Genomic DNA, 24,291 nt, shown 5'->3' on the forward strand with positions numbered 1-24,291 from the left:
TTTATTCTAGAGACCGCCTATTTTGACTGTGTCGCGCTGGCTGCATTGACTGTGGTCCGTGCGCTATATATAAATTTTAAGTACTTAAACTTCTAACTATAATATTATTAAATATAAAATAAGTATAAAATTATATTTAAATTAATAACTTAAGTAATATAATTTTATATTATACTATTTATAATTATAAATAAATTTATTATAATATTATTTAAATAAGATTTAATATCTTATTATTTAATTAAAGCTATTTATATACTTTTTTAAATATAATATTTATTTTCTAGATTATATTAACTACTATATTTATAATATTTATTATATATATATATTTAATATAGTTTATATAGTTTATAGTTATTTTATTTTATTTATATTATTATATAATAAGTTAATAACTAAGCTATTATAAAGTATATAAAATATATTAAAAATATTTATATATATATAGTATATTAAGTTATTTACTTATATTTTTTTAAATATTTTATTTCTTAAGTATAATACTTAAAACCTTAGATATAAAACTTAGAACTTTTCCCGCGCACGGACCACAGTCAATATAGCCAGCGCGACACAGTCAAAATAGGCGGTCTCTTATTCTACGCATACTTGTCATGTATCGGGGAAATCCTCAACTCAAATAGGTGTTGCGGGTTTCCGTAACATCACAATTGATTCAAAAGTTTCTCCGCTCCCTAGACTCCGAACAATTAGGTTCAGGTCAACCCTAGGTCCACTGCGCAGTATATCCTGCTATGAACGCATGGCTTTCCTGGGCGCATCCCAGCTGAGTAAGGCCGCTGCAAATCTCGTAGTAACCACTGGATGAGGCTTCACGGCTTGCGATCCGCGGAGCAGTGGGACGAGATGCTAAGAAAAAAAATACCATGTCTGAGATAGCAATTGGCCATGGTGCGACTGGCCGGTCACTTCGGACTGGCGGTCTCGGGGGTCAGGATTCGACTCAAGCCAAGGCAAGGGGGCCACAACGTGTGCAGCAAAGGTGCAGCTCGCTGAGTGAGGTCTGCTCAAGGTTCCAATCGGCGCAGGACCTGACAGGTTGGAGCCCACTCTGCCTACCTACCTTACCTACCTCGACCTCTCACCTCACCACCTTCTCGGTCATATGATCCACGTCCCTTTACCTTTTCCTCAACGTCACAGCCATCAATATCCCTAACCACCACGAACCGCTTGACCGCCCACCTACGATACCGACGAATTTTTATCTTTTTCGCCATCGTCGGAATCCCGATTTAAGCTTTGTGAAAGCCACGGCATCATCCCGTTTTTCACCACCTACCGCCTCAATTCGACCCCTCATCATTTTTACCCCGCGATCCAGAGCTCTCGGTCAAAATGGTTGGTCTTGGTCCCAAGGTCCCGCCCTCTAGGAAGGGTAAGTTCACCACTTTTTTCTTCAATTACCCCGGAGCGCCTTGGAAGATTCGAGATGGAGGGGGATGTTTCGGGCTCTATTCGTCGTTGAGACAATACTCGAGATGCCTCAGTCCAGGAGGTGCTCGCAGGTGTACAGCTCTTACGCCGCGCCGCAAACCATGCAGCCGTCACACCCTCCTGTCCTCCTCAACGCCTCATCATCCTATCCCAGTCCTGCACACACCTCCATCACCATCCCTAGCTGGTATTTTGACGTTTCTCGTGGCTTCCGCGTCGGGATCTATGGCGCGCCACAGGGCTGGGCTTTTTGCTGGGCAGCTCCAACGGAGATACCCCAAGCCGAAGGGGTAGCTTTTCAAGCTATCTCCATCTCATTGGGAAAAGCGTACAAGTCTAGTGTTGAGTTGGAAGACATGGTCTCACTTATTAGACATTCCCCCACCTTCTCCCCAGCTTTCTTCTTTTGCCAAATCTGTCGTTTGTATAACAAGCTGGCAAGCGCCGTTTCTCTCAGCTTGCTCAGTGTCTAGGCAGTCTTTGTCCTGACCGCTTCTGCCTGCTTGCCTGTCGCTTGTTCTTTGTTTCCCAGACCAAAGCGGCACTCCCAACACCCGATTGCTGGTGATACCCTCACAGCAGGACCCAAACCCTCGATCACCAAGCGAATAGCTTGAGACCAGTGTTCCCAAGCACAGCTCCATCATCCTTTCATCATGGTCATGGTGGACAAGGCAATCGCGCCCCACACAAGGGAGCGCTCTTATCACCACACGGATTTCTTCACTCCTTCACGGAAAAGCAAGCTACTCTTGTCACTTGTCAAAATTTCCATTCTCAGAGGCATTACTAACCATGGTTATGAAAATTACAGGTTCGATGGCCGATGTGCCCAAGGACCTTCTCCAGGAGGTGAAGAAGTTGGAGCAGCAATTCACTGTTCCCACTGAGAAGCTCAAGGCCATCAGCAAGCACTTCATCTCTGAGCTTGACAAGGGTAAGTCTTACGCGTATTGCAGGTCAACATCAAAACAGCAGCTAACAATAGTGCAGGTCTGAGTGTTGAGGGCGGTAGCATCGTGAGTCTAACGCTCAGAATTTAGTCGCTTGCTGTTGTCTAACCTCATTACCAGCCCATGAACCCGACCTGGGTCATGTCTTTCCCCGATGGCTACGAGACTGGAACCTTCCTCGCATTGGATATGGGAGGCACTAACCTCCGTGTCTGCGAGATCACCCTGACGGACCAGAAGTCTGAGTTCGACATCATTCAGTCCAAGTACCGCATGCCCGAGGAGCTTAAGACTGGACAGTCCGATGAGCTCTGGGAATACATCGCCGACTGCTTGGCTCAGTTCATCGAGACTCACCACCCCGACCACCCCAAGTCCGAGAAGATTCCCCTCGGTTTCACCTTCTCCTACCCTGCTACTCAGAACTACATCGATGAGGGTATTCTGCAGCGATGGACCAAGGGCTTCGACATCTCTGGAGTCGAGGGCCACAACGTCGTCCCCTTCCTCGAGACTGCCCTGGACAAGAGAGTAAGCAAGCTGAAGACTCTGATATTCCCAGCTGAGAGCTGACATCTTCATAGGGCGTCCCCATCAAGCTGACGGCTTTGATCAACGACACCACCGGAACTCTGATCGCCTCGGCTTACACTGATACCAAGATGAAGATCGGCTGCATCTTCGGCACCGGCTGCAACGCTGCCTACATGGAGAACTGCGGCTCCATTCCCAAGCTCGCCCACATGAACTTGCCTCCCGACACTCCTATGGCCATCAACTGCGAGTGGGGTGCCTTCGACAACGAGCACAAGGTTCTCCCCCGCACTCCCTACGATATCATCATCGACAAGGACTCCCCTCGCCCCGGTCAGCAGGCCTTTGAGAAGATGATTGCCGGCCTCTACCTCGGCGAGATCTTCCGTCTCGTCCTGGTTGACCTCCACGACAACAAGAATGTCCACATCTTCGAGGGTCAGGACATCGCTTTGTTGCGCAAGGCGTACACGCTCGACTCGTCCTTCTTGTCCGCGGTTGAGGAGTAAGTTGTTGATGTCACCATGCGGTTGATAGCAAGGCTAACTGAATACAGCGACCCCTTCGAGAACTTGCAGGAGACCTACGATCTGTTCATCGCCAAGCTCAACCTCAAGCCCACTCGCCCCGAGTTGGAGCTCATCCGTCGCCTGGCTGAGCTTATCGGCACTCGTGCTGCGCGTCTCTCCGCATGCGGTGTCGCCGCCATTTGCATGAAGAAGGGCTACGAGAGCTGCCACGTCGGTGCCGACGGCTCCGTGTTTAACAAGTACCCCCACTTCAAGGCTCGTGGTGCTCAGGCCCTTCGCGAGATTCTTGACTGGCCCGCTAAGAAGAACGCCAAGGAGGAGGACCCCATTGAGATCCTCGCCGCTGAGGATGGTAGCGGTGTTGGTGCCGCTCTTATTGCCGCTTTGACTCTGAAGCGAGTCCAGGAGGGCAACATGGCTGGTATCCTGCATCCCGAGAACTTCAAATAATCAACCAAGATGTGATATGAGGACCAAAAGCAGTAAAAATGTCAGGATTAGAAGGGATGGTGTTGATTCGGCTCTATCTGCATGGGCTCAAGTGGTGATACGCCATACCCTTTAGATAGCTTATACAATCAGGATCCCTACCTGGAAGTTAACCCAGGAATGTGCACGTCGGCAGCCGGTATTCTGCGTTCTGTGTCAGTGTGTGCGCGCAAACAATATCAATGGAAGACTTACTGTCCAAAGTCCAGTACCGACGCTTGACGCCTTCCCACTCGCCCTTGCCTGCCTCCTCAAGACCCTTCATATCCACGTCCATCTCGTCCCACTCAACGTCCATGCCCGCGTCCGCCGCGTGCATCTCCACGACCTTGGTGTAGACGTCGTAGCATATCCTGCGATCAGCTCCCAACCCGTTGAAGAAGCTGAAACGGCCCGCCTCATCCATCAAGCCGGGGATGTACTCGGTGAAGAACATCTTCAACTGACCATAGTCCTCGCCAAAGGTGTCGAAGTAGATGGCGTCGTAGATCTCACCCTGCTCGAGCAGCTTGGGCACGATGTCCTGCCACCGGCCCCGATGGATCTTGTAGGCGCCCTCCTCGGGGCCGCTCGCCTCCCACGCCGCGCCAAACTTGGAGTCCGGCTTGTCGATGTGCTCGAGCACTTCCGGGTGCGCCTCGATGACGTGGTGTCTGGAGGGATGCGTCTCGGCGAACATGGCGTCGATGATGCCCATGCCGAAGCCGACGTTGAGGATGCGCTTGCCGACGGCCAGGCCCGGCAGGACGGCGTCGACGCTCTTGCGCATGATTTCCGTCTCCCAAGCCATCATGACGCCGTTGCCGCCGTCGTCGACCAGCTTGCCCTCAGAGTAGGTCAGGTTCGAGCGGAGGTACTCTTCGGAGTTGACGTCCGGGTCGGCGACGGTGGGTGGCACGAACTTCTTCTCCGGCTCTGCCACCGCGACGAGTTCAGGGGCTTCTTCGGATGCTTCCGCTTCTTGGGCAGCGCTCTCGCCGTTCTCGCCATTGGTGACCTCGACCTCGTCCTCGTCCATCTCGTCGCCAGAAGAGAGCTCCTCGTAGCCGTCCAGGAGGCCGAAGAGCAGCTCGGCGCGCACGCCGGCCTCTAGGCAGAGCCTGTAGAGCTCAGTCTGGCCCAGGCGGTGTGCGAGACAGCCCGGCGTCTCGTTGTTGGAGTCGACGTCGTTCCAGATCGCTCCCTTCAGGAAAAGCTCTTCGACCGTCTCCTTGGCCTCCTCGACATCGTCGTCCTCCTTGAATTGGCCGCAGGCGCGGATCGCAGCGTGCAGGGGAGTCTCGCCGGTCGTGGGGTCTTGCGTGCTCGCCTTGCCCGGGGCGTCGAGCAGCTTCTTCAACTCGGTGGTATCATGGCTCCAGGCGTGAAGGAGAATTTGCCTGGTCTCTTCCGGGCAGTCGGTGGTGATGCGCGCTTGCATCGAGTCGTCGATCGCCATGACTGCGAGTGTAGGGGCGGTTCCGGGGGAAGAGGGCCGTTTCGAGGGTGCAATCCGTACTCGGGGGTGTTCCGGATCGAAAAGCAGGATTTCGGGTCTGCAAACGGCGTCGATCGGGATCGGGGAGCCGGGGAGACGGACCGTTGTGCGGCAAGGAATTTCGATATTGTGCCGGCGCAACCTAATAATTCACATCTCCGGCGCGGACACCCCGCCGACCCCTCCACACCTGAAAAAAAAAATCCTTCCGGTGTCCCTCCCGCTAAAGGGCGCTGTGACGTACAGTCGCACGTGCTCTTTTACCGGTTGCAATTGGCCAATGCCCCCTGCCAAGAGTTCTGGATACCAGCGGATACTGGGCCCAGACCACCTGGAGCTAGCCGGGTCTAAGCTGCACTCTGCTGGGTCTGGGGCTCCATCGTCAGTGCTGCAGCCCCCTGCGGGAAGCTTGTCTCGTAAACCGTCGGCCGCCTCCATTCCATCGTGCGTCTCCCATTTGTTTTGCCTGGACGACCCGACCGCGCCAGGCGAACGTTCCTCAACCTGCGCGCATCTTTTACTCCAACATCTGGAACATATCACTCCTGCGCAATCGGCTAGTACGGCTTAGAGCTGCATAGGTAAGACCCGTCTTTCACGAAAACTTCTCCCAACCGACTCCACCGTTTCCCTGGGACCATTTCGTCTGGAAATAAGGTACCTTACACAAAGGGTGCACCGAGTTTGGCATGGCTTGGAACGTTTTCTCCGGAAGACTCTGATTTTACTACAATGGTCCCCCTTCGGCGAGGCAACTCCTCATGCTAATTGTTCAAGACCTGAAGACACAGTCACGTACTTGGCGACCGAGTCTAGCTCCCAGTGAACCCTGGCGCGCCCGTCCTGGCATCGTCGTCATGAAGTTCGGCGAGCAGCTCCGTTCGAGCATCATCCGCGAGTACCAGTGGTACTACATCGATTACGATGCCCTCAAGGCCGACCTGAAGACGGCCACCGGCCCGATAACCTCGACCACCGATAATGGCAAGGGGAAGAGCGTCAAGAGGGAATGGTCCGAGGAGGACGAGGGCCGCTTCGTCAAGAAGCTCGAGGCCGAGCTCGACAAGGTCCACACGAAACAACAAGTTAAGGCGATGGAGATTTCGAGGCGCATCGCCGTGAGCCAGCGCGAGGTGGAGAGCGTCGTCAGCCGTCTCAACGAGCGAGGTCTTCGCGAAGATGGGCCCCCTGAGGAGGAGTTCATGCTCTTGGAGGAGGACTTGAGCGACATCATTGCCGACGTCCACGATCTCGCCAAGTTTGTCCAGCTCAACTACACTGGGTTCTATAAGATTATCAAGAAGCACGACGTAAGTTCGCGGCTCGTCGCCGAGGGGAGTATGTAAGGCTAATGGCGCACAGAAAATGACTGGCTGGCACCTGAAACCCGTCTTCGATACCCGACTCAAGGCGAAGCCGTTTTACAAGGAGAATTACGACGCGTCAGTCGTCAAGCTCTCGAAGCTGTACGACTTGGTCAGAACCAGAGGCAACCCGGTCAAGGGCGACAGCGCAGCTGGCGGTAGCCAAGGAAGCTTCGTCCGTAACACGACCAAGTACTGGGTTCATCCAGACAACGTCACGGAACTGAAGCTCATCATCCTGAAGCATCTGCCTGTCCTGGTCTTTAACGCCAGCAAGGAGTTCGAGACTGCGGACTCGGCGATCACATCCATCTACTACGACAACCCGGAAAAGTGGGACCTGTACGAGGGACGTTTGAAGAAAACCGAAGGCGCAGAAGCCATCCGTCTCAGATGGTACGGTGGTATGCAGAGCGAGAACATCTTTGTTGAGCGCAAGACACATCGTGAGGACTGGACCGGAGAGAAGTCTGTCAAGGCTCGTTTCTCGCTTAAAGAAAAGAACGTCAACTCGTACATGCGGGGAGAGCTTCTCCCGGCAGCTTTATTCGAAAAGGCGCGCAAAGAGGGCAAGAAGCCTGAAAAGCAGATTGCCGAAGACGAGAGACTCGCCGCGGAGGTTCAGTACTCGGTGCTCAAGAAGGGATACCAGCCCGTGTGCCGATCCTTCTATAACCGTACTGCCTTCCAGCTCCCTGCCGACGCTCGTGTCCGTATCTCCCTCGATACGGAGCTGACCATGGTTCGGGAGGACAACCTCGATGGTGTTCAACGCTCTGGCGACAACTGGAGGCGGATGGATATCGGCATTGACTATCCCTTCTCACAGCTCCCCCCAAGCGATGTTGTGCGTTTCCCCTATGCCGTTCTGGAAGTCAAGTTGCAGACGCAACTTGGCCAGGAGCCCCCGGAATGGGTGCGCCAGCTCATCTCCAGTCACTTGGTCGAGGCTGTGCCCAAGTTCTCCAAGTTTATCCACGGAGTTGCCTGCTTATTCCCAGAGCGTATCAACCTGCTCCCGTTCTGGATGCCCCAAATGGATGTCGACATTCGGAAGCCGGCCACGCATGACTTTGGTATCCACAGACAAATACAGTCGAACACGGTCACGACATCAGACGATGAAGACGACGAAGACGATCTCGACTCCGACGATGAAGACGGACCTTTGATCCCCAGCAATAACGGTGCGTCAAATGGCGCTTCCAATGGCGAGTCCAGCCGTCACGGAGCCAGGAACGGCGCCGCCGACATCGAAGACCAGACCGCCAACGACCTTGTCGAGGAGGACTTTTTATACGACTCGGACGAGGAGTACGACGCCGATGAGGCCCTCGAGGAGGCTCGCAGGGTTGGTGGCTTGACCTACTATTCGACTCTCGCGTCAACGAAGGCTCGCGCTCTCGGAGCGGGTGCGGTGGAGGTGCTGAAGGCGGTCGTACCTCACCCCAAGGGCTCCCAGATTCCCCGACGAGAGAACCTGGTGGCGCTTTACGGCGACGGTCCCATTCAGACCAAGAGATTTAAGGCGCCCAAGGGCAAGAAGATTTACGTCCCCGTCCGCGTCGAGCCCAAGGTCTACTTTGCGGCCGAGAGGACCTTCCTCGGCTGGGTAAGTTCACGTTTGCCTGAATCATTGTATCGTCAGAACGCTAACTTTCTCTTCTAGCTCGAATACTCCATCTACGTCGGCACCGTCGCCGTCACCCTCCTCAACTTCGGCTCCAAGCCCACCAGATCCTCCTTCATCGTCGCCGGAGTCTTCACCCTCCTCGCCATCCTCTCCCTCTGCTACTCCGTCGTCATCTACCTGTACAGGAGCAGGGCCATCCGCACGAGGAGGGCCGCCAAGTTCTACGACAAGTGGGGCCCCAGCGCGCTCTGCGGGTCGTTGTTCTTCGCCGTCGTGCTCAACTTCGTGTTTGAGGGTAGAGAGCGTCAGTACTGGTAAGGCGTAGTAGTATGCTGTAAAAAAAAAGTTGCCTGGGTATTTTCTTTTGTATGATGTATTGCAGTAGCGTTGTCCTCCTCTTGGTCAATCAGCATTGGTGGTTTTCTTTTGCGTCCCGTTTATGCGGTAATGCATTTGTTGCGTATGGTGTGTATGTTTGGAAAATATTGTATAGCTAAGAGTGAGGATTTAGAATGGATGTATTATTGTCTGGTGTCCACCCTATCTATCATTTTCCCCTTAAGATGAAGACTGGTCTGCTGGTGTGTGGGATCACAGATCCGTCTCGTGAGGAAGAAGCTCGGGAGGTTCAAGTGAAGCCCTACTGAGGGTACTGGTGACGCTGATGATGGAGCTTGAGAAATGGGATGTGATGTGGTACCAGCGTGGGGTTGCGCTTGTGAAGAAGAGTTGGTGTGTTAGGCCAGACCAGCGCTGTGATATGACACGATGACGTGAGTGTCACTGTGCTGAAGAAGCTGCCGTTTCGGATTCTTCCTGCCGCTGCCGACGAGCTTCTTTCTGTTTCTCGATTTGTTCGATCAGAGGGTCTCTGATTTCCGGTCTTTTAGCCAATTCAAGAGCTGTTTTGCCTTCTTTGTTCGTGATGTTGAAATTCATTTCGGGGTTGTACTCTAGGAAGCGACTGAGGAAGTCTCTGTATCCCGAGAGTCTTTCATGGGCGTTGCTGACTGCAATATGTAGAGGCGTTCTACCTTCCGAATCTTGCATCTCGAGAGTGACAGCATTCCCATTCATGCTCCTGTCCGATTTGAGGAGAGCTTCGATGGTGTCCACATCCATGCCCCAGATCAAGGCTATGTGTAGCGCCACTTGCCCAAAAATGTCCACTTCGTCCACTGGTGCGCCTTTATCCAACATCAGTCTGGCTAATTCAGGAAGATGTCTGAGGATGGCATAATTGAGCAATGGCATGGTTGGCGATCCCCATCTAGACAAGTCCGCCCCTTTTTCTACGATCATCGTAACGATGCCTTCCCGTCCTTCATAATCTTCCATGGCACATCCTAGTGCCGAACGTAAGTCCAGATTGCGTCGATTGATCGTCTTGATTGTCATCCTGTTGATAAGAAATTTGACTAGCGACGTATCTCGGTACATAACGGCGAGATGTAGCACCGTATTGCCTTGAGCGTCCTGTAGGTCCAAGCCGCCTTCAAGAAGCTCAACAATGTCGACGTGACCTTCCACAGCGGCCCAGTGGATCGGGTGCCTTCCAAGATAGTCCGGATTACTCTGAAACTGTTGTAGGTCGGGCGGTTGATTGATCAGGAGCTTCACGATGCTTTTGTCTCCGGACCTTACTGCACAATGCATTGGAGACACACCGTCATTTCCTCGGGCGTTTATGTTTGCCCCCTGAGATAAGGCCATCTTGAGAAGCCACTCACGTTGTTGCCAGCAAGCATAATGAAGAACCGTCCAACCCCATATATCAGGGCTGTCGACAAAGACATGAGTCAAGAAAGCCTGACAAATATCCTCGTCTTCCTGCGTAAGTGTCGAAGCATAATGCCAGGAAGTCCAGTCAAGGAAATTCGACCATCTGGAGAAACTCGCCAGCCTCCTCATCGCCTGTCGTATGGGTTTCCCAAGTGCCAGAAGACATCCTCTCGGGATTCCATATTCTGTTGGGTCATCCTCTTGAAATTCTTGAACAAAATCTAGACGTATACACTCGTCCAGCCACTCACGTGACTGAGGTCGAGGAAGATTGCGTAGTCTCTTCTTCCAGCTCTTGATCTTGGGAGATAGGCTGCTCAAAAACATCTCGGCAGAGCGTTTGTCTGAATGGGACTGCTTCTCAGCCTGGGTATGAACTAGTCTCATATCAGATAAGAGACGAAGAACCATTGCAAGAGCTCTGGGTCTAGCGTGGCTCTGCCAGTTGAACGTCATGGCCTGGTCCAGCATCCAACAGCAAGCCTCGCCCATTTTATCGAACTCACGATCGCTTTGGAATTTTTCGACGGTGAGTTGAGCATGTTGAGTCAATAAATTGCCAATTGGGAGCTTCTCGTGCAAGCTGAAGGGGGTGATGAGACCAAACCAGGCCTCCTGTAGACTGCCAATGCCTATTCCGTGAACTTCATGGACCAGGCGGGAGAGAGTAGTATTGGTGAGCGCGAACTGTCTCAGATTGTTTATTGGGTCGTCGTTGCTCTTTTGCGGTACGACTTCTGTTTCAATTGTCAGGAGTTCGACATCGCCGCACGTCGCCATCGCGGACATGAAAGCAAAGAATAGATCTTGGACATAGAGCTTTTCCAGAGAGTCGAAAGACTCGATAGCAAGCCATGTTTCTAAGCAATTCGATGGCGTTGTGTTTTCGACATCATGGTCGTCGTGAAGGGACTCATCGTCAGCCTTGTCGTCAGACTCATCATCTGAAAGCTGCTGCTTGAATTGGAGAGGATTGGCATTATAAACCACAAGCTTGTCCGGGTCTTGGCTGCTTTTGGAAGTGAAGCCGAGCTTCATACCGCTACCAATGACTCTGCACTGGATGGAATCGATGGTTTTGCCACCAGTAAAGCTAGGCGGTTTTTCAGAGGGCCAGATCTCGAGAACTTCAAGCACTTCGATTCCTTTTGGAATCCACCATCGGAGGTCCCTGAGGAGCTGCCGCTTTTCGCAATTTGTACCAAAGACTTTCAAGCCCACTCCTTCTGGTGACTCCTTCGCACGCAGGAGGGAGTCGCTCTCGTCCTCGAATGTCTGCTTGCTGCGGCTGCTTCCTTCCTCTTGTCCATAATGGCTCTTGACAGAATAGAGCCACAAAGACAGGATTGCTTCGATTTTATCAGCGGGCGCTTTCCAAGCTCCATTTATCCACTTGATCTGGACGCTGATTGTCACGTCGACTTCCTCAAATCTCACGGGTATGTTCCAAGAGAATATGGATGATGACTTTGACTTTGGTACCAACGCAGCCATCGCCGCCTCTATCGCCTCCGTAAGCTTGACAGCCTCGATTGCGACGGGACCCCGCCAGTTTGCGAGTTTGCCGAGCCGTATGCGGGCTTTGAGAGCTTGGTCAGCTCTGGTAGCAGCCTCCATGGCAACCGAAGGGGCACGGCTGACATCATCAGGTGGTGGACTCGATTTGAGGGTCGATGTATGCTCCTCCCCTGTGATAACAGTCCATGAAGACAGGGGCCTTTGCAAGTGGTCGGGCGTTGACTTGGCGGAGTCCTTTTCATTCGCAGTTTTGCCGGCCGCCGACTTTGTTGCGAGTGTGTCCGTCGACCCGCGCCATGAAGCCTGTTTGGACATCAGACTGATCGCCAACCAATCGATCTCATAGCCGTTCACTAAGGTATTGAACATTGGCTTCTTGTCGAGGTCACGTCGGACCAACGCTCTGAGTATGGTCATCAAGGCGACTGCGACAAGTTGAGCGATGGAAGCGGACCAGTTCATCCCCCGGAGGCCAATGAATTGAATTAGGTATCCAACGAGGCAAACGGCTGTTGCGATCATGGCCAGAAGTTCCAGGCCTCCTTCGGTATTTCCGTGCAACTGCTTCGGTCGGCCCTTGGTCTGATCCGGAGTTTTTACATCATGATCCGTGTTTCGGCGTGAGAATGTGACATATTGTCTTTTGCAGACAGGATATACTGCGCATGGGTCGAACTTTTGGTCGCCGACGGTATTACTTCTCTGAAGCCAGACGATGTATGCATCGTAACCTTCAGCCGCCTTATAGTGGTCTTCCTCTGTGCTTGTCTCCACGACATGTCCGCAGAGGAAAACTCCGATTGCTAGTAGAACGGTACCGACAGCGACGGTTGGAAACGCATAACTATCCATGGGCTTGTCGTTTTTCAAGAAGTATTCTTTCCAGGTCGGGCGGTATGTGATGAGTCCAGCATAAAAAAGTACCAGCAACTGCAGCACTATTCCAACAAGAGCAACGGCATAGTGGTAGTACCGATTGAAGTACGTATGGCAGTTCAGTGTTAGGTTGGGCGGGGCGGAGTCAAGATCTCGTACGACGTAGATCTTCTGAGGCGCGGGACTCTCTGCTTTTGCGGTGGGCGATTGAGATGTCCCTGGACAAAGTGGCGTTGAATTCCCCTGCTCCAAGGAACTTGGTTCCGCTGCTGGTGCTTGATTCTGAAATGCTCTCCGTGCTTTTACATAACCACGTTCCACATAGGTTTTCACATCGTATGTGGTCTTTCGGAACCTTTTCCACGCGGTCACTTCTGCTGACGAGTTAGCTTGCTTCGTGCGAGGGGCTTTACGTCCGAAACCATACCTATTGGTTTGAGCAACTTGTGATCTTGATCCTCTGCTTCATCCAGACTCATAACCTCAATTTCTGGAGCAGCAGCTTTTTGCTTATCCTGATTCTTGGGGACGAGGCAGATGAACTGCCATATCTCGCCTTCGCCCGAACAACGGACAATATTGTGCCCGTCCCAAAGCTCACTCGTTTCCTTGGATGTCGACGACATGAGCTCAATTTCAGCCCTGGACAAGCTTTCGCGCGCTCTTCCGATAGTCGCCTTGAGCCACATGGGACCACCAACTCTAATGGCACTGACGATAATGGTGATGATACCTAGGGGTGCCATGGCCAACATGATACAGTCGGCCACGCCTATGGCTTGGCTCAGGAATTGCATGGTGACGCGTTCGCCGAACAATGCAAGAAGAGGAGATAAGTCGGTGAAGAGGTTATTCGCGAAGTCGTCTCCGGGATCGGCCAAGACGCACCGAGCGCCCATGGCGATGAGCAGGCACGCGATGACATGACGATTCATTGTGTGTTTCCGAATGACGATAGACTGTACATCAAACTGTGAAGACGAATTAGTCGACAGGGAGAGTATGGAGGACGTTTGCGTTCGCCTATACCTCAGTTTGAGAAATTGCTGTCCTGTGCACTCATGGCGGAGGCAGTGAGGGACTGGGGCTATGGCGAGATTGATGCCCAGGCCAAGTTCGGGCACAATCTACTATTGTCTGCAGCCCGCAAATCCATGCATTAGTGTGTAGAATCGACCTAATAGCCTGGTTCCCCCTCATCGCAATTCCCAAATGAGGCGGAGACGAAGACGAAAAAGGCAACGGGAACTCAGCTCGATCTGCAAGACCCATACTGGCGTCTCGGTCACACCGTCGATCTCCCGTACATGCTACCTTCCAAACGCTGGGATAAAGGTTTTCCTATGTGATAAGACGTTATGTGGCGGATAGATGTCGCGTTCCAGATGGAGTCTCGCAGACATCAGCTTGCTGCACTCTGAGATGAGTGACAACTCCACCCCACCGACTTCGCCGTTCGGGACAACCATCGCAGAAATACCACTGAGGTACGTCTGTATACCACAGAGAGGAGGGGTGTGAAGACTGAAGACACAAAGGAAGCAGGGCATGAGATGCTTTGCAAACGTTGACGAGAGGCAATTCGAACTATGCACTTCCTTCCGAATGTGAGTAGAGGGATTCGTAAGGTGGCCATCCTACACGAAACTGATTTCGTCGAACTAAGAGACACCTTCCCATTTTGGATGGATGGCAGGTACACTTGATAGCCCTGGAGGCAGCAACCGTCTGGATGCAAAGTCTGACCCACACCGGAACCGCCCTGCTGAATTCCATATCGAACCAACACCCACGCCGTTGATCGGTGTCATCAGTTTCTTCAAGCGACTTGTTGACAGCTACAGGTGTTTACTCCGCCCCCGATGAGATGGAAGCCGCCACCAAGGCGTATCGCTAGCAGTTACCTTATATCAGACCATGCTCATCTACGGCAGCATCTTTTCTTGCCAACGCAGTGCCTGATTCTGACGACGATGATGAGTTCGAATATGAGGAGGAAGAAACCGAAGAGTTTCGAATCCAAAGCTTGTGGCCAATCTTTGATAGGAGTCTTGGTTAGTCTCGACACCGACCAAGGTTCTCACTCGTTAGGAGCAGCTCTGTTCTATCCACCACTTGAATGGGACAGGCGTGTCCGAGGGTATCAAGACTTAACCTGCGGAATAATTCTCCCTCATGGAAAACACCTCGGAGGGGCTCGACAAGATTTGAGAGAGCATTACGTTCCCCGATAAGTTTCGCGCGCTTGCCCAACACGCCAACAAGCTTATCGGACCCGGGACCAGCGGTCTTTTGGACTAAAAGAAATTCAAAGCCCTGTTGACGCTGACGAGACTATGGCGAAGATAGTCAAGGCTCCCGAGTGGCTCAACGAGCATATAGGTAGGTCATAGGTGTGTGGCTGTATGGGAGAAATGGTAACGTGCCAATTTATACTCCTGTATAGCCTAGTGTTGCTGAACAGTCGAATGAAGCCGGTCAACCTAAACTTTGGGCTTGGAGGTATGGGTCGAGATATCCAACGAATCCCACTGTTTTCGACACATCCCAGGGTCGTTAGCCTGGTACTCCGGTCTCGCGAATCACCATCCATATAGCATTACAAGGCTGGTTATTCTGAGTGACACCGTAATTTTGAAATGAGCTTCAAACAAGTTCATACTTTCGAAGGGTGTAGTGTGTGATCGTATGAGGGAGGCCATCGTGAAGTTATTTCTGACGTTGATGACTCCCTTATCGGATGTTTTTGATAGAGGTTTGTTGTTTCCTCTAGTTTGATGCAAATACGTCGTGTTGTACTGGCGATCACAAGCAGCAAATACGATAGTTGTACTGAGCAAAGTGAAGTGATGTTGAGGAGTTGACGTGAGAAGTCCGATGAGCGCTGAGGTAAGGTTGCCAGGGGTGTTCCCCGCCAAACACCCCACCAAGGTTCCCCTCTGATCTTCCAAGGCACCAGCATGCGCACCTTGACGTAGCCAGACAGGCCGGGATTCCGTGTAAACAAAAGCAGGAAAACAACCAGCCAAGCATATTGCGAGGTAGGTAGGCAATTTCCCAGAACATATTCATCAAGAGAAGTCATTCTAAAGCGCGGTCGGACCCATCCTTCTAACCTCACTACTGCAACTCCAGACGCACTTCGGAACTCAACTGAACTATCTACTCCATTCTAAAAAAATCAACCCCCACTTCCACCAGAAAAACACCACAACCGACATCATGGCTCCTCCTTCTCAGCTCACCGTCGCGACCCTGGCCGTCACCCGTCTCCTCAAGGAGGAGATCTCCTACGAGAAGGAGCTCATCCAGCAGAAAGCTAAGGTCGCCACGCTGGAGGCCGAGATCAAGGAAGGCAAGCCCGATGAGGACGGCAACCGCGAGTACATGCTGAAGCAGTTGGTGCGTTTCCACTCCGGTTTACATTTCGACCTCACAGTCCAGTGCTGACACCCGAACAGAAGCTTGCGGCGGAGGAGACGGAAAAGGTCTTCCCTGCCCTGCGCACGCGGGTTGAGGACGCTACGGTCAAGCTCGAGGAGCAGATCGCTCTGGCGGAGAGCGGCGGCGCCACGGAGGAGGAGCTGGCTACGGCCAAGCTGGCGCTGTCTAAGGGCAAGGAGGAGAAGACTTACACCGTCGACATCCCCTCGGCTGAAGCTTCGGCTTGAGATGGCTAATGCCGGGTCGTGTATGTGTGTATCTTTGTAGCAGGTCAGGAAACGCGTTGTGATCAAGGGCAGGCAGGCGTCATGAACAAATCAGTAGACCAGGTTAATGGGTATCTCAATTGAGTGATTCTATCATCTTATCCACGTCTTCCCAAAACTTAGCAACCTCCTACGAATCCATCTCCATTTCCTCCGGTGCATCAACGGTGATCTGAGGCGTGTCGCCTCCAGAGGTGAGCTGCGTGTCTTGCCTGTCGTCCATCTCAACATCCTCGCCCTCCTCTACCTCATCATCGTCGTCGGGCTGGGGACGAGGTGTACCGCCCTGACTCGGCACGGCGCTGCCAGACCGCGAGAAACTTCCGACGCCTCCAGGTCGGGGCTTCAATCCCTCCGAGTGGTCCTCCGACTGGCCGTCGTGGCCGGGCGTAGCTCTCGGTATGGCGCCACTGTCGGGGTGGGGCGTGACGTTGCCGCTGGAGACATGGCGCGGCGTCTGTCCACCCCTCGAGGCCTCGCCGTCCTCCTCGTCCTCGTTCATACCCTCGCGTCTCTCCACCTCCTCCTTCTCGTCGCGAATCTGTCTGCGCAGCAACATTCCCTCGCTCATGATCTTGCTGAACTGGTCGCGTCGCTCGCGCCAGGTCACGCCGTACGTCTCGCTCTCGCGCTCGAGGTCGCGGATCTCCTCCTCCAGCTTCTTCAGGTTCGACTCCTGCTCGCCGCGCGGCCGCAGGCCCTTAGCCATCAGCGCGTTGGCGAGCTTGTCGTACTCCTTACGCTGGGCAAGCGTCGCCTTGGCGCCGTCGAGCTGCTCGCGGAGCTTCGTGTTGTTGTCGCGTACGTTCTGGCATTCTTCGAGGATGCGCTTCTGGTCGGCCTGGTAGCGCTCGCGCTCGCGGACGTTGGCGTCGAGAAGGAATTGCAGGCGGGCAATGCTGCTGTCGAAGGCGGCGAAGTCGAGGGTGAGGTCTTCCTTGATCTGGTCGATCTCGCGGATCTCCTTGGCTGTGGTCTCCTCTTTAGATTCGGTCTTCTCCTTCTCGCCGTTTGCGCCCTCGGGAGGGGGAGTAGGTTGTTGCTTCGTTCGGGCGTTTGCGATAGCTGTGATGGAGGCAAGTCTCTTGGTGATGCGCTTGAAGGGCTTCTCTTCAATGTTGACGAGACGCGTCTTGTGAAGCTCCGCCTCCTCCTTTTCGTCCAGAAGATCCCAGGATGACATGATGGGGTTTTGCGGACAGTCTGGAATTTGAGTTTGGATGGCTTTGCGTAAATGAACGGATTAAGCGGCCTGGTAGAGTATTTGCTGTCTAGGGTTTCTTTAGTCGTAGCGCATATGGGTAACAAAGCTTGAATTTTGTGATGCCCAGTTCAAGACTTCATGGTAGATTCTCTTGAGGTAGGTACGTAGGAAGAAATGGACAAAGTTAGTCTGAACAATGCAAGGTGCGATTGGACTGAAGCTCTTTCTTTTCTCAGCCTTGCAGGAGCTTCTTTCCTCTACTTGGATTGGTCAGCAGATCATGTGGGTCTTCGTCGCTGTTCTCCACCAACGCCCCGGATCAAGGGCAAAGTCAAAGCGTCTCCTTCCCACTGCATTATCTCATAGAGAACCTTCCATCAACACACCTTTTCGTCGCAATAACCACCTTTTGGTCGCAACATCTAGCGCATTCAGTGCAGAGTTTTTGCAACAATAGCGCACATTACAAAAATGCCTTCGCAGGAGGAACAGGAACTGCTGGCGCGCATTAGCCAGCTTGCTGGTGTGTATTTACCGCAAACCAACATTGGGAAACCGCGCCCATTCTAATCTGGTGGCAAACAGGCAAGATCAACATCCACAAGGCTCAACAGGCCGGCATTCAATCAGTACCCAGCAGTCAAGCATCGTACAGCCGACGTACGTCGAAAGATTCGTCTACACTCGTCGCTCGACACTCACCCAGAACAGACAACACCCATCGACATGGCGGCTATCCTCACAAGCATCGTGTTCAGCCATACCCCTCTACCCGAGGCCCCTCGGGCTTCCGTCACAAATCTCTTGTGATGAATAATAGTGGAACGTCAACCCCGCCATCCGACTCGCCAACCCCCGAGGCCTCGAGCTCGACCAGTTCCTCGGGTACTTGGATTTCGAAGAACACCCCCGGACAGCGGTCGCTTATCAACTCGGCCGTTTACGACAAGAACCATGAGGCCACCGCCAAGGCCATCGAGGCAACTAGGCAACAAAAGATGCTTCAGCAGGACGCGCGCGAGAAGTCTCAGCTCGCTGGCCATTTCCAACGATACGGCGGACGGGCCAGTGCACCAAGCACTCCTACTAACAGCACAGCCGTAGGCCAGCACGAGGTCGAGATCCAGGGAATCCGATACCGCGTCGCCCACAACGGAAGCAAACTCATCAAAGTCTCCGGTATGTTCTCAACTCACAACAATGGTGGAGGCATGGACTGACGATTCTTCAGGAGACTTGCACCCCGTCAACGCGACACCCAAGGTCGCATATGTCGGAGGTGTGAAATTTCATCGAAGCAAAACCGGCAACTTGTACCGCGCAGGTGTGCTCAGAGCGCAACGGTATGTTTCCTGTCCTTTTGGTACACAGCCGCTAATCGTCATCAACCCCGCAGCCAACATGGCGTCAAGAAGGTCGACGTGCCTTGTAGCATGTTTTCGCTGACTGGTATTTTATTCACATTCTCACCCAACGACTTGCCGTCAGATCAAACTTGACAAGATTATACTCAATTTGGTATGATATGTTTCGGACACCACTAACCCAGCACGTTTTCTAGGTTCATGCGCGAAGGGCCCAGGTTGCCGATACATCCACGATGCGTCGAGGGTTGCCGTTTGCCGGGAGTTGCTTCACAAGGGGACCTGCGCTCACGAGGAGTCTTGTGATCTTTCCCATGACTTGACGCCCCAGCGCATCCCGACTTGTGTCCACTTCATCAAGGGCAACTGTGCGAACCCCAACTGCCATTATGCTCACTCTAGTGTATCCCCAGGTGCTCTGGTTTGCCATTCCTTCGGGAAGTACGGCTACTGCGACAAGGGAGACAGCTGCGAGGAGCGACACGTCTTCGAATGCCCCGACTTCAGCAACACGGGCAAGTGCAAGACCAAGGGCTGTAAGCTTCTTCATCGCGAGAGGGCAAGCGTCCTTCGAAAGCGCCCGGACGGCGACGAGATGGAAGACTTGTCGAGCGACGACGAGTCAGTCGACAGCGACGATGTGGACTCGGACGAAGTGGAGGAGTTCATCACCGACTCTGTTGGTGATGATACTGACTTCAAGGTTCAAAAGGACTACATCGCTTTCTAATCGTGACATTTGGTGAGGCGGCCGCAGTGGCCCTCCGTCTTTTACTGACATGCTTGCTATACACTCCCTAGGGGAGTCCAATCCAGGGGAAATCTTGTTTCCAAAAAGGACGTATTTCAGGTTATGGGAGGAAAAGAGCAGCGAACAAACGATACCCACGAACAACTCTTTTGAAGAATTGATACCAGAGACGAAGAAGAATATTCCTAGAAAAGGATAAAAAGAATAAAGAAGAACTGTGGATCAAAGCATTTACCATCATCATCATTATCATCATCGTGCCTTGGCCTCGAATCGAGCATTGTCCGCTGATCAGTCCCTTAATTATACGTGACATTTAAATGACTCCATTCAGATTGATCAAAGGTTGCAGTGACATGAGGTCTGGAGCCTCGAAGCCAAGTCTTCAACTTCGCTTGGACCATGACGGGCTATGATTTCCGCGAGCGGGCCGTTCCCAGCTGGCTTCGGATGTCTCAATTAAATCAATTAAAATTTCCCAATGGAAATTTACCCCGCCATCCTGTTGCTCCCTGTGGACTCCTGAAAACGACGGGACCCCATTCGATGACATTTCGTGTGCGCTGACACACTGGAAACTCTCCAAGTCTCCTTATGGCCCCCATCCATTCCATCCGACACCCAGCGCCACCCGCTGCGCTCAGTGGTTCCTGAGCCCTTTGTTCCTTCCGAGACTGCTACGCCTTAGACGCTGACGAGGCGCTAAGGTCGATGGGGACCCCATCATTTGATGATCCTAGCTGCCTAGGTAGGTAGCTAAAAGGTATCGTGGTTGTGCAGAGGGCGCCCTGTTGGTTGGAATCAGTGTCTTTGTGAGCTGCACCGCCATCAGCTAAGCCCCGCGTCTCTGCACACTTTCGCCCTGCCTGAAGCTGAGAATAGCACCAAATGTGACGACATTGCGCCCACATAAGCACCCCCAAATGGCCTCTTGAAAGTTTCCTTCGAGTACGAGATAACTGACTTTTTCGCTTTACGTTCGCTTTTCTTCTTTTCTTCCCTCGAGATCTAGCTCGGACATCATCTGTAAGAGTATTAATCCTTAGGCGTCACCATGGGTTTGCGCGACATCCTCAAGAAGAAGGACAACCTCGAAAGCGGCGAGACGAGCAGCCAGGACGCCGTGGACAGGCTGGCGGCCCCCGAGTTCAAGTTCATCCGCTCAGATACGCATTCGCAAGAGGTCATACACCCACCGACGGTCTCGGCGGAGAACAACGACCAGTTCCTGAACCCAAAGGACGGCGGCCAGAAGCCCCGGCGCAGCCTCGACGTCTTCTTCGGCAACCGCTCCCGCAGCGGCTCCGTTTCCTCCCAGGCGAGCTCCAACGGCAACGGCAACGGCAACGGCAACGGCAATGGCAACGGCAACCCGAAAGGATCCAGGCGCCTGTCGGAACGACTGCACCTCAGCCGCTCGCCCGCCTCTTCCGAGAACGTCCCCGTGAACCTGCCCGACATCGTGACCACGGCCGAGGGCGACGAGTCGGCGTGGGAGAAGCGCGCTACGATCCTGGCCTCTTCGAATAAGAGCAGACCCGCCACGCCGAATGAGAATAAAGGGCCAGGGACCGAGGGAGGGAGGGGGCGTTCGACGAGCGCTGCCGTGTCGTCGCCGGCCATCGACGGAGATATCCAGGAGGCCATCCGGCTGCACGAGGAGGGGGATTACAAGAACTCGACGGCCATGTTCGCCGTTCTGGCTGATCCAAATGGGGCGAACAATACACTCAGCCAGTTCCTGTATGGACTTGCATTGAGGTGAGTCTGCATATCCAGACTGGTCTCGACCTGTGGCGGCAGATCTGCTGTCGCCTCCCCGTGCCTAGTGGATGGGGTCAGGTCGCTCCTGGACGATCACGTTGCGTCCGGGAGTCCTGAAGGGGGCGCCGAGTGGCTATAATGCCCTGGTTTCGACGGTTCCAGTGACGCGATTGCTGATTCGGGCTTGTTGATAGACACGGCTGGGGATGCGAGCCCAATCCAGAAGGGGCGATCAAGTATCTCTCGGCCGCGGCATCGAACGCTGCAGCCGTGGAGCAAATGGCGTTGAAGGCCGGGCTCAAGAAGGGTGGCGCTGCCAAGGGAGAACTCGTTCTGGCCATCTTCGAACTCGCAAACTCGTTCAGACACGGTTGGGGCACGAACAAGGACCCAATCGCGGCCAAGCAGGTTTGTTTCCCCGTCCAAGTAGAAGCTCGAGGCGAGAGGGAGACATCCGCAGAGTCGTAGGCATGACAGAAGCGGCGAGGGCTGACATCCAATGGCAGTACTACGAGACCGCGGCGAACCTTGGAGACAGTGGTGAGAATGCCCTCATGATGCGCCGTCGGGCGCCAGAGCCCAATGCAAGATTTCGGGTACGCTAACCAGCCTTACCGTTTCAGACGCCATGAATGAAGTCGCCTGGTGTTATTTGGAGGGCTTTGGGTGCAAGAAAGACAAGGTGAGTACTTGTCATATATCACCTCTCTGGAGACATTACGCCTATCCGGGTCGACGAAACGGGGACGGGAGACGGGAGACGGCTTCTGGGGAAACCCTATTATCAGCCTCAACCGTCCCGGGAAACCGTGGGGCTTGCATCATCTATTGCATGGGCCATGGGATGAACGCGACTCGAAAGAGCCGAGACTCCAAGCAGTCAGCAAAGTTGCTTCGGCCAGGTTGGGCATCAACCGGCCGTCTTTCGCGGCCGCGAATGACACCCGCTCGATACGCATGCTCAATTCCGTCACATGAGGCTGACGACATGTCCAGTTCGCAGCAGCTCGTTACTACCGGTTGGCCGAGAAGAGCGGCAACAAAACACTAGGCAATTCCTGGTAAGTCGAGCCTGTTTACGTTTCGCCCTCCCCCAAAACTGGTTTGCTCGGTTTTCCCCCAGAGTCGGATCCGGTAGGCGCATCAAGTCATCCATGAGGAGAGAGAGGGGTGGCAGCCTGCAGCGCGTCGCAGATGACTTGCACGCTGCGGCATTGATAGGCTGCTGCGTCTCGCTGCACCCCAAGATGCAGCGGCATCAATAGCAGCGGCAGCTCGCCCTGCTTTGGGGTCTTTGGTTATCGGCGATTCTTTCTCAGCGCTGCACGTAATAGCAGGCTTGCAGCATGATTTCTGCGCGCGTCGTGCTGAGCTGCGCCGCCTCCAGCAGGATTGCACCAAGCCTCGATACTGGAGTGTTAGGGGGTTTCGCCGCCTGCCTGGCTGCTTGCATCGCGCGATCTCTCCGTCTTTCCCCCGTATTCCCCATTGTCTTTCGTTCCTGACGCCATTGCCTGTTTCCTGACACCACCATGACCCAATATTGGGTGGTGACACCGAGACTGACTGCTACAAACCAATAGGATTTGGAAAGAAAAGTACGACCCGGACGGCGGCAAGGGAAAGAAGTAGAGAGAGCCGTAACAGAACAGAGAGGGGCTGTGGGTGCGCGAGACGGCTGACGGTCATCGGTGACACGGGCGTCACGTACTCGAAACGGATGTACAGACGGGAGCGCCGTACAGCTGCCTCCCTCCCTCCTTCCTTCCTCCGTCGGCGGGCGGGTTCCTTTCTTCCTGCCGCAGTGCCACCGATACTCAAGAATCGTCGCACGGCGCCCGGGTGTCCTTGGACCCGATTATGCTCAAGTCGTGCTAAACTATTTGCAATGGGAGGACGCGCTCCAAAGTCACCACACTCTCTCGCCCTCCTCAGACACTCTCTCTGGCACATAAGACTTATTTAGTGGTGGAATGGGAAGCACAAGAGGGAATCGCCGCCTGTGGTGCAAGGCGTACCGCGGCAAATAGATTCTCCCCTACAGCAGCTGGGGAGAGCGGCGGGTTTCCGCTCGGCTTCTGTGGTGCGCCGTAGGACGACGAGCATGTAGGTCTCGTGAGTGTGGGGAGAAGGAGACGAAGGTCACATAAAGCGCTCCATAGCGATTGCGGAACGGAAGAGGGGACGTGAGACGGGGGGCCTTCTGGGCTCAGCCAAGCTGTGCCGAACCATTCTTGCAGGCTGAGCCTCCGGCCGGTTTTGGATAGAGTGGTGATGATACAAGCGGCGGTGGAAAGACTTCGTTTCTTAGTTTGTTCGATACATACATACCCCCCTTGAGCAAGCAGTCTCATGTTTAACAGCGACCTTCCGGTATAATACAAAATACAACGTTTCTTCAAAGAAATCGGGGCCCATTTTCGGCCGACGCTCCGGATTTTGCTGATCTCGAGTCTTCAACCCGGACGGCGGCGCGCGGCATCAAGGAATCGGATCTCCCGTGGATCCTCGTCCGGGCCGAGACAGTTTCCTCCCGACGTCGTTCGAGGATCTCCTTCCCGTCCCCCGAGCGTTCCACATACGAAGTTTTTCTTTTTTCTGATATCGTTCATGGCGATACCGCGCACGACAACTTTCGAAACGTTGTGCGACGCATGAACCTGCGTCGCCGTCGTGCTACCGCGGTAGTCATTGCCTCCCCTGTTTTTTTGTCTACTGTTTACTGTGCCGTCGAGGCAATCTGCGAGTTCCCGCTCCGGCAGCGTTCTTCATGTTTGAAGATTCCCGGGGGTTAGCAGAGCCGTTCTATTCGATGGCTGTACGAAGAGGGGATCGTGAGATGTTCTACTACTGATATGAATTACACTGGGGGGGGGGGGGG

At 53.5% G+C, this 24,291-nt stretch overlaps 7 protein-coding genes across 7 annotated transcripts; 4 read left to right on the forward strand and 3 right to left on the reverse strand.

Annotated features, from left to right (window-relative positions):
- Nucleotides 1–2,256: 2,256 nt before the first annotated feature.
- CkaCkLH20_02854 (hexokinase) lies at nucleotides 2,257–3,928 on the forward strand (the record flags this gene model as incomplete). The annotated part of the gene is made up of 5 exons (XM_038885573.1): nucleotides 2,257–2,398; nucleotides 2,455–2,480; nucleotides 2,535–2,945; nucleotides 2,999–3,453; nucleotides 3,505–3,928. 5 exons carry the CDS (start codon nucleotides 2,257–2,259, stop codon nucleotides 3,926–3,928), a joined length of 1,458 nt encoding a protein of 485 aa, XP_038749504.1.
- Nucleotides 3,929–4,076: 148 nt separating this feature from the next.
- Nucleotides 4,077–5,405, reverse strand: CkaCkLH20_02855 (arginine n-methyltransferase; the record flags this gene model as incomplete). The annotated part of the gene is made up of 2 exons (XM_038885574.1): nucleotides 4,077–4,111; nucleotides 4,163–5,405. The coding sequence occupies 2 exons, from the start codon at nucleotides 5,403–5,405 to the stop codon at nucleotides 4,077–4,079; spliced, it is 1,278 nt and encodes a 425-aa protein (XP_038749505.1).
- Nucleotides 5,406–6,301: 896 nt separating this feature from the next.
- CkaCkLH20_02856 (vacuolar transporter chaperone 4) lies at nucleotides 6,302–8,759 on the forward strand (the record flags this gene model as incomplete). The annotated part of the gene is made up of 3 exons (XM_038885575.1): nucleotides 6,302–6,754; nucleotides 6,807–8,420; nucleotides 8,478–8,759. The coding sequence occupies 3 exons, from the start codon at nucleotides 6,302–6,304 to the stop codon at nucleotides 8,757–8,759; spliced, it is 2,349 nt and encodes a 782-aa protein (XP_038749506.1).
- A 462-nt stretch (nucleotides 8,760–9,221) lies between these two features.
- Nucleotides 9,222–13,552, reverse strand: CkaCkLH20_02857 (uncharacterized protein; the record flags this gene model as incomplete). Its single annotated transcript, XM_038885576.1, has 3 exons — nucleotides 9,222–9,628; nucleotides 10,475–12,991; nucleotides 13,045–13,552. The coding sequence occupies 3 exons, from the start codon at nucleotides 13,550–13,552 to the stop codon at nucleotides 9,222–9,224; spliced, it is 3,432 nt and encodes a 1,143-aa protein (XP_038749507.1).
- Nucleotides 13,553–15,839: 2,287 nt separating this feature from the next.
- Nucleotides 15,840–16,288, forward strand: CkaCkLH20_02858 (tubulin-specific chaperone rbl2; the record flags this gene model as incomplete). The annotated part of the gene is made up of 2 exons (XM_038885577.1): nucleotides 15,840–16,019; nucleotides 16,079–16,288. 2 exons carry the CDS (start codon nucleotides 15,840–15,842, stop codon nucleotides 16,286–16,288), a joined length of 390 nt encoding a protein of 129 aa, XP_038749508.1.
- Nucleotides 16,289–16,457: 169 nt separating this feature from the next.
- Nucleotides 16,458–17,510, reverse strand: CkaCkLH20_02859 (tho complex subunit 7; the record flags this gene model as incomplete). Its single annotated transcript, XM_038885578.1, has 1 exon — nucleotides 16,458–17,510. One exon carries the CDS (start codon nucleotides 17,508–17,510, stop codon nucleotides 16,458–16,460), a length of 1,053 nt encoding a protein of 350 aa, XP_038749509.1.
- A 492-nt stretch (nucleotides 17,511–18,002) lies between these two features.
- Nucleotides 18,003–19,625, forward strand: CkaCkLH20_02860 (uncharacterized protein; the record flags this gene model as incomplete). Its single annotated transcript, XM_038885579.1, has 6 exons — nucleotides 18,003–18,054; nucleotides 18,117–18,191; nucleotides 18,243–18,710; nucleotides 18,763–18,874; nucleotides 18,928–18,980; nucleotides 19,093–19,625. The coding sequence occupies 6 exons, from the start codon at nucleotides 18,003–18,005 to the stop codon at nucleotides 19,623–19,625; spliced, it is 1,293 nt and encodes a 430-aa protein (XP_038749510.1).
- Between the last annotated feature and the right edge of the window lie 4,666 nt (nucleotides 19,626–24,291).

Source organism: Colletotrichum karsti (assembly GCF_011947395.1).
Source record: "Colletotrichum karsti strain CkLH20 chromosome Unknown Scaffold6, whole genome shotgun sequence".
NCBI lineage: Eukaryota > Fungi > Ascomycota > Sordariomycetes > Glomerellales > Glomerellaceae > Colletotrichum > Colletotrichum karsti.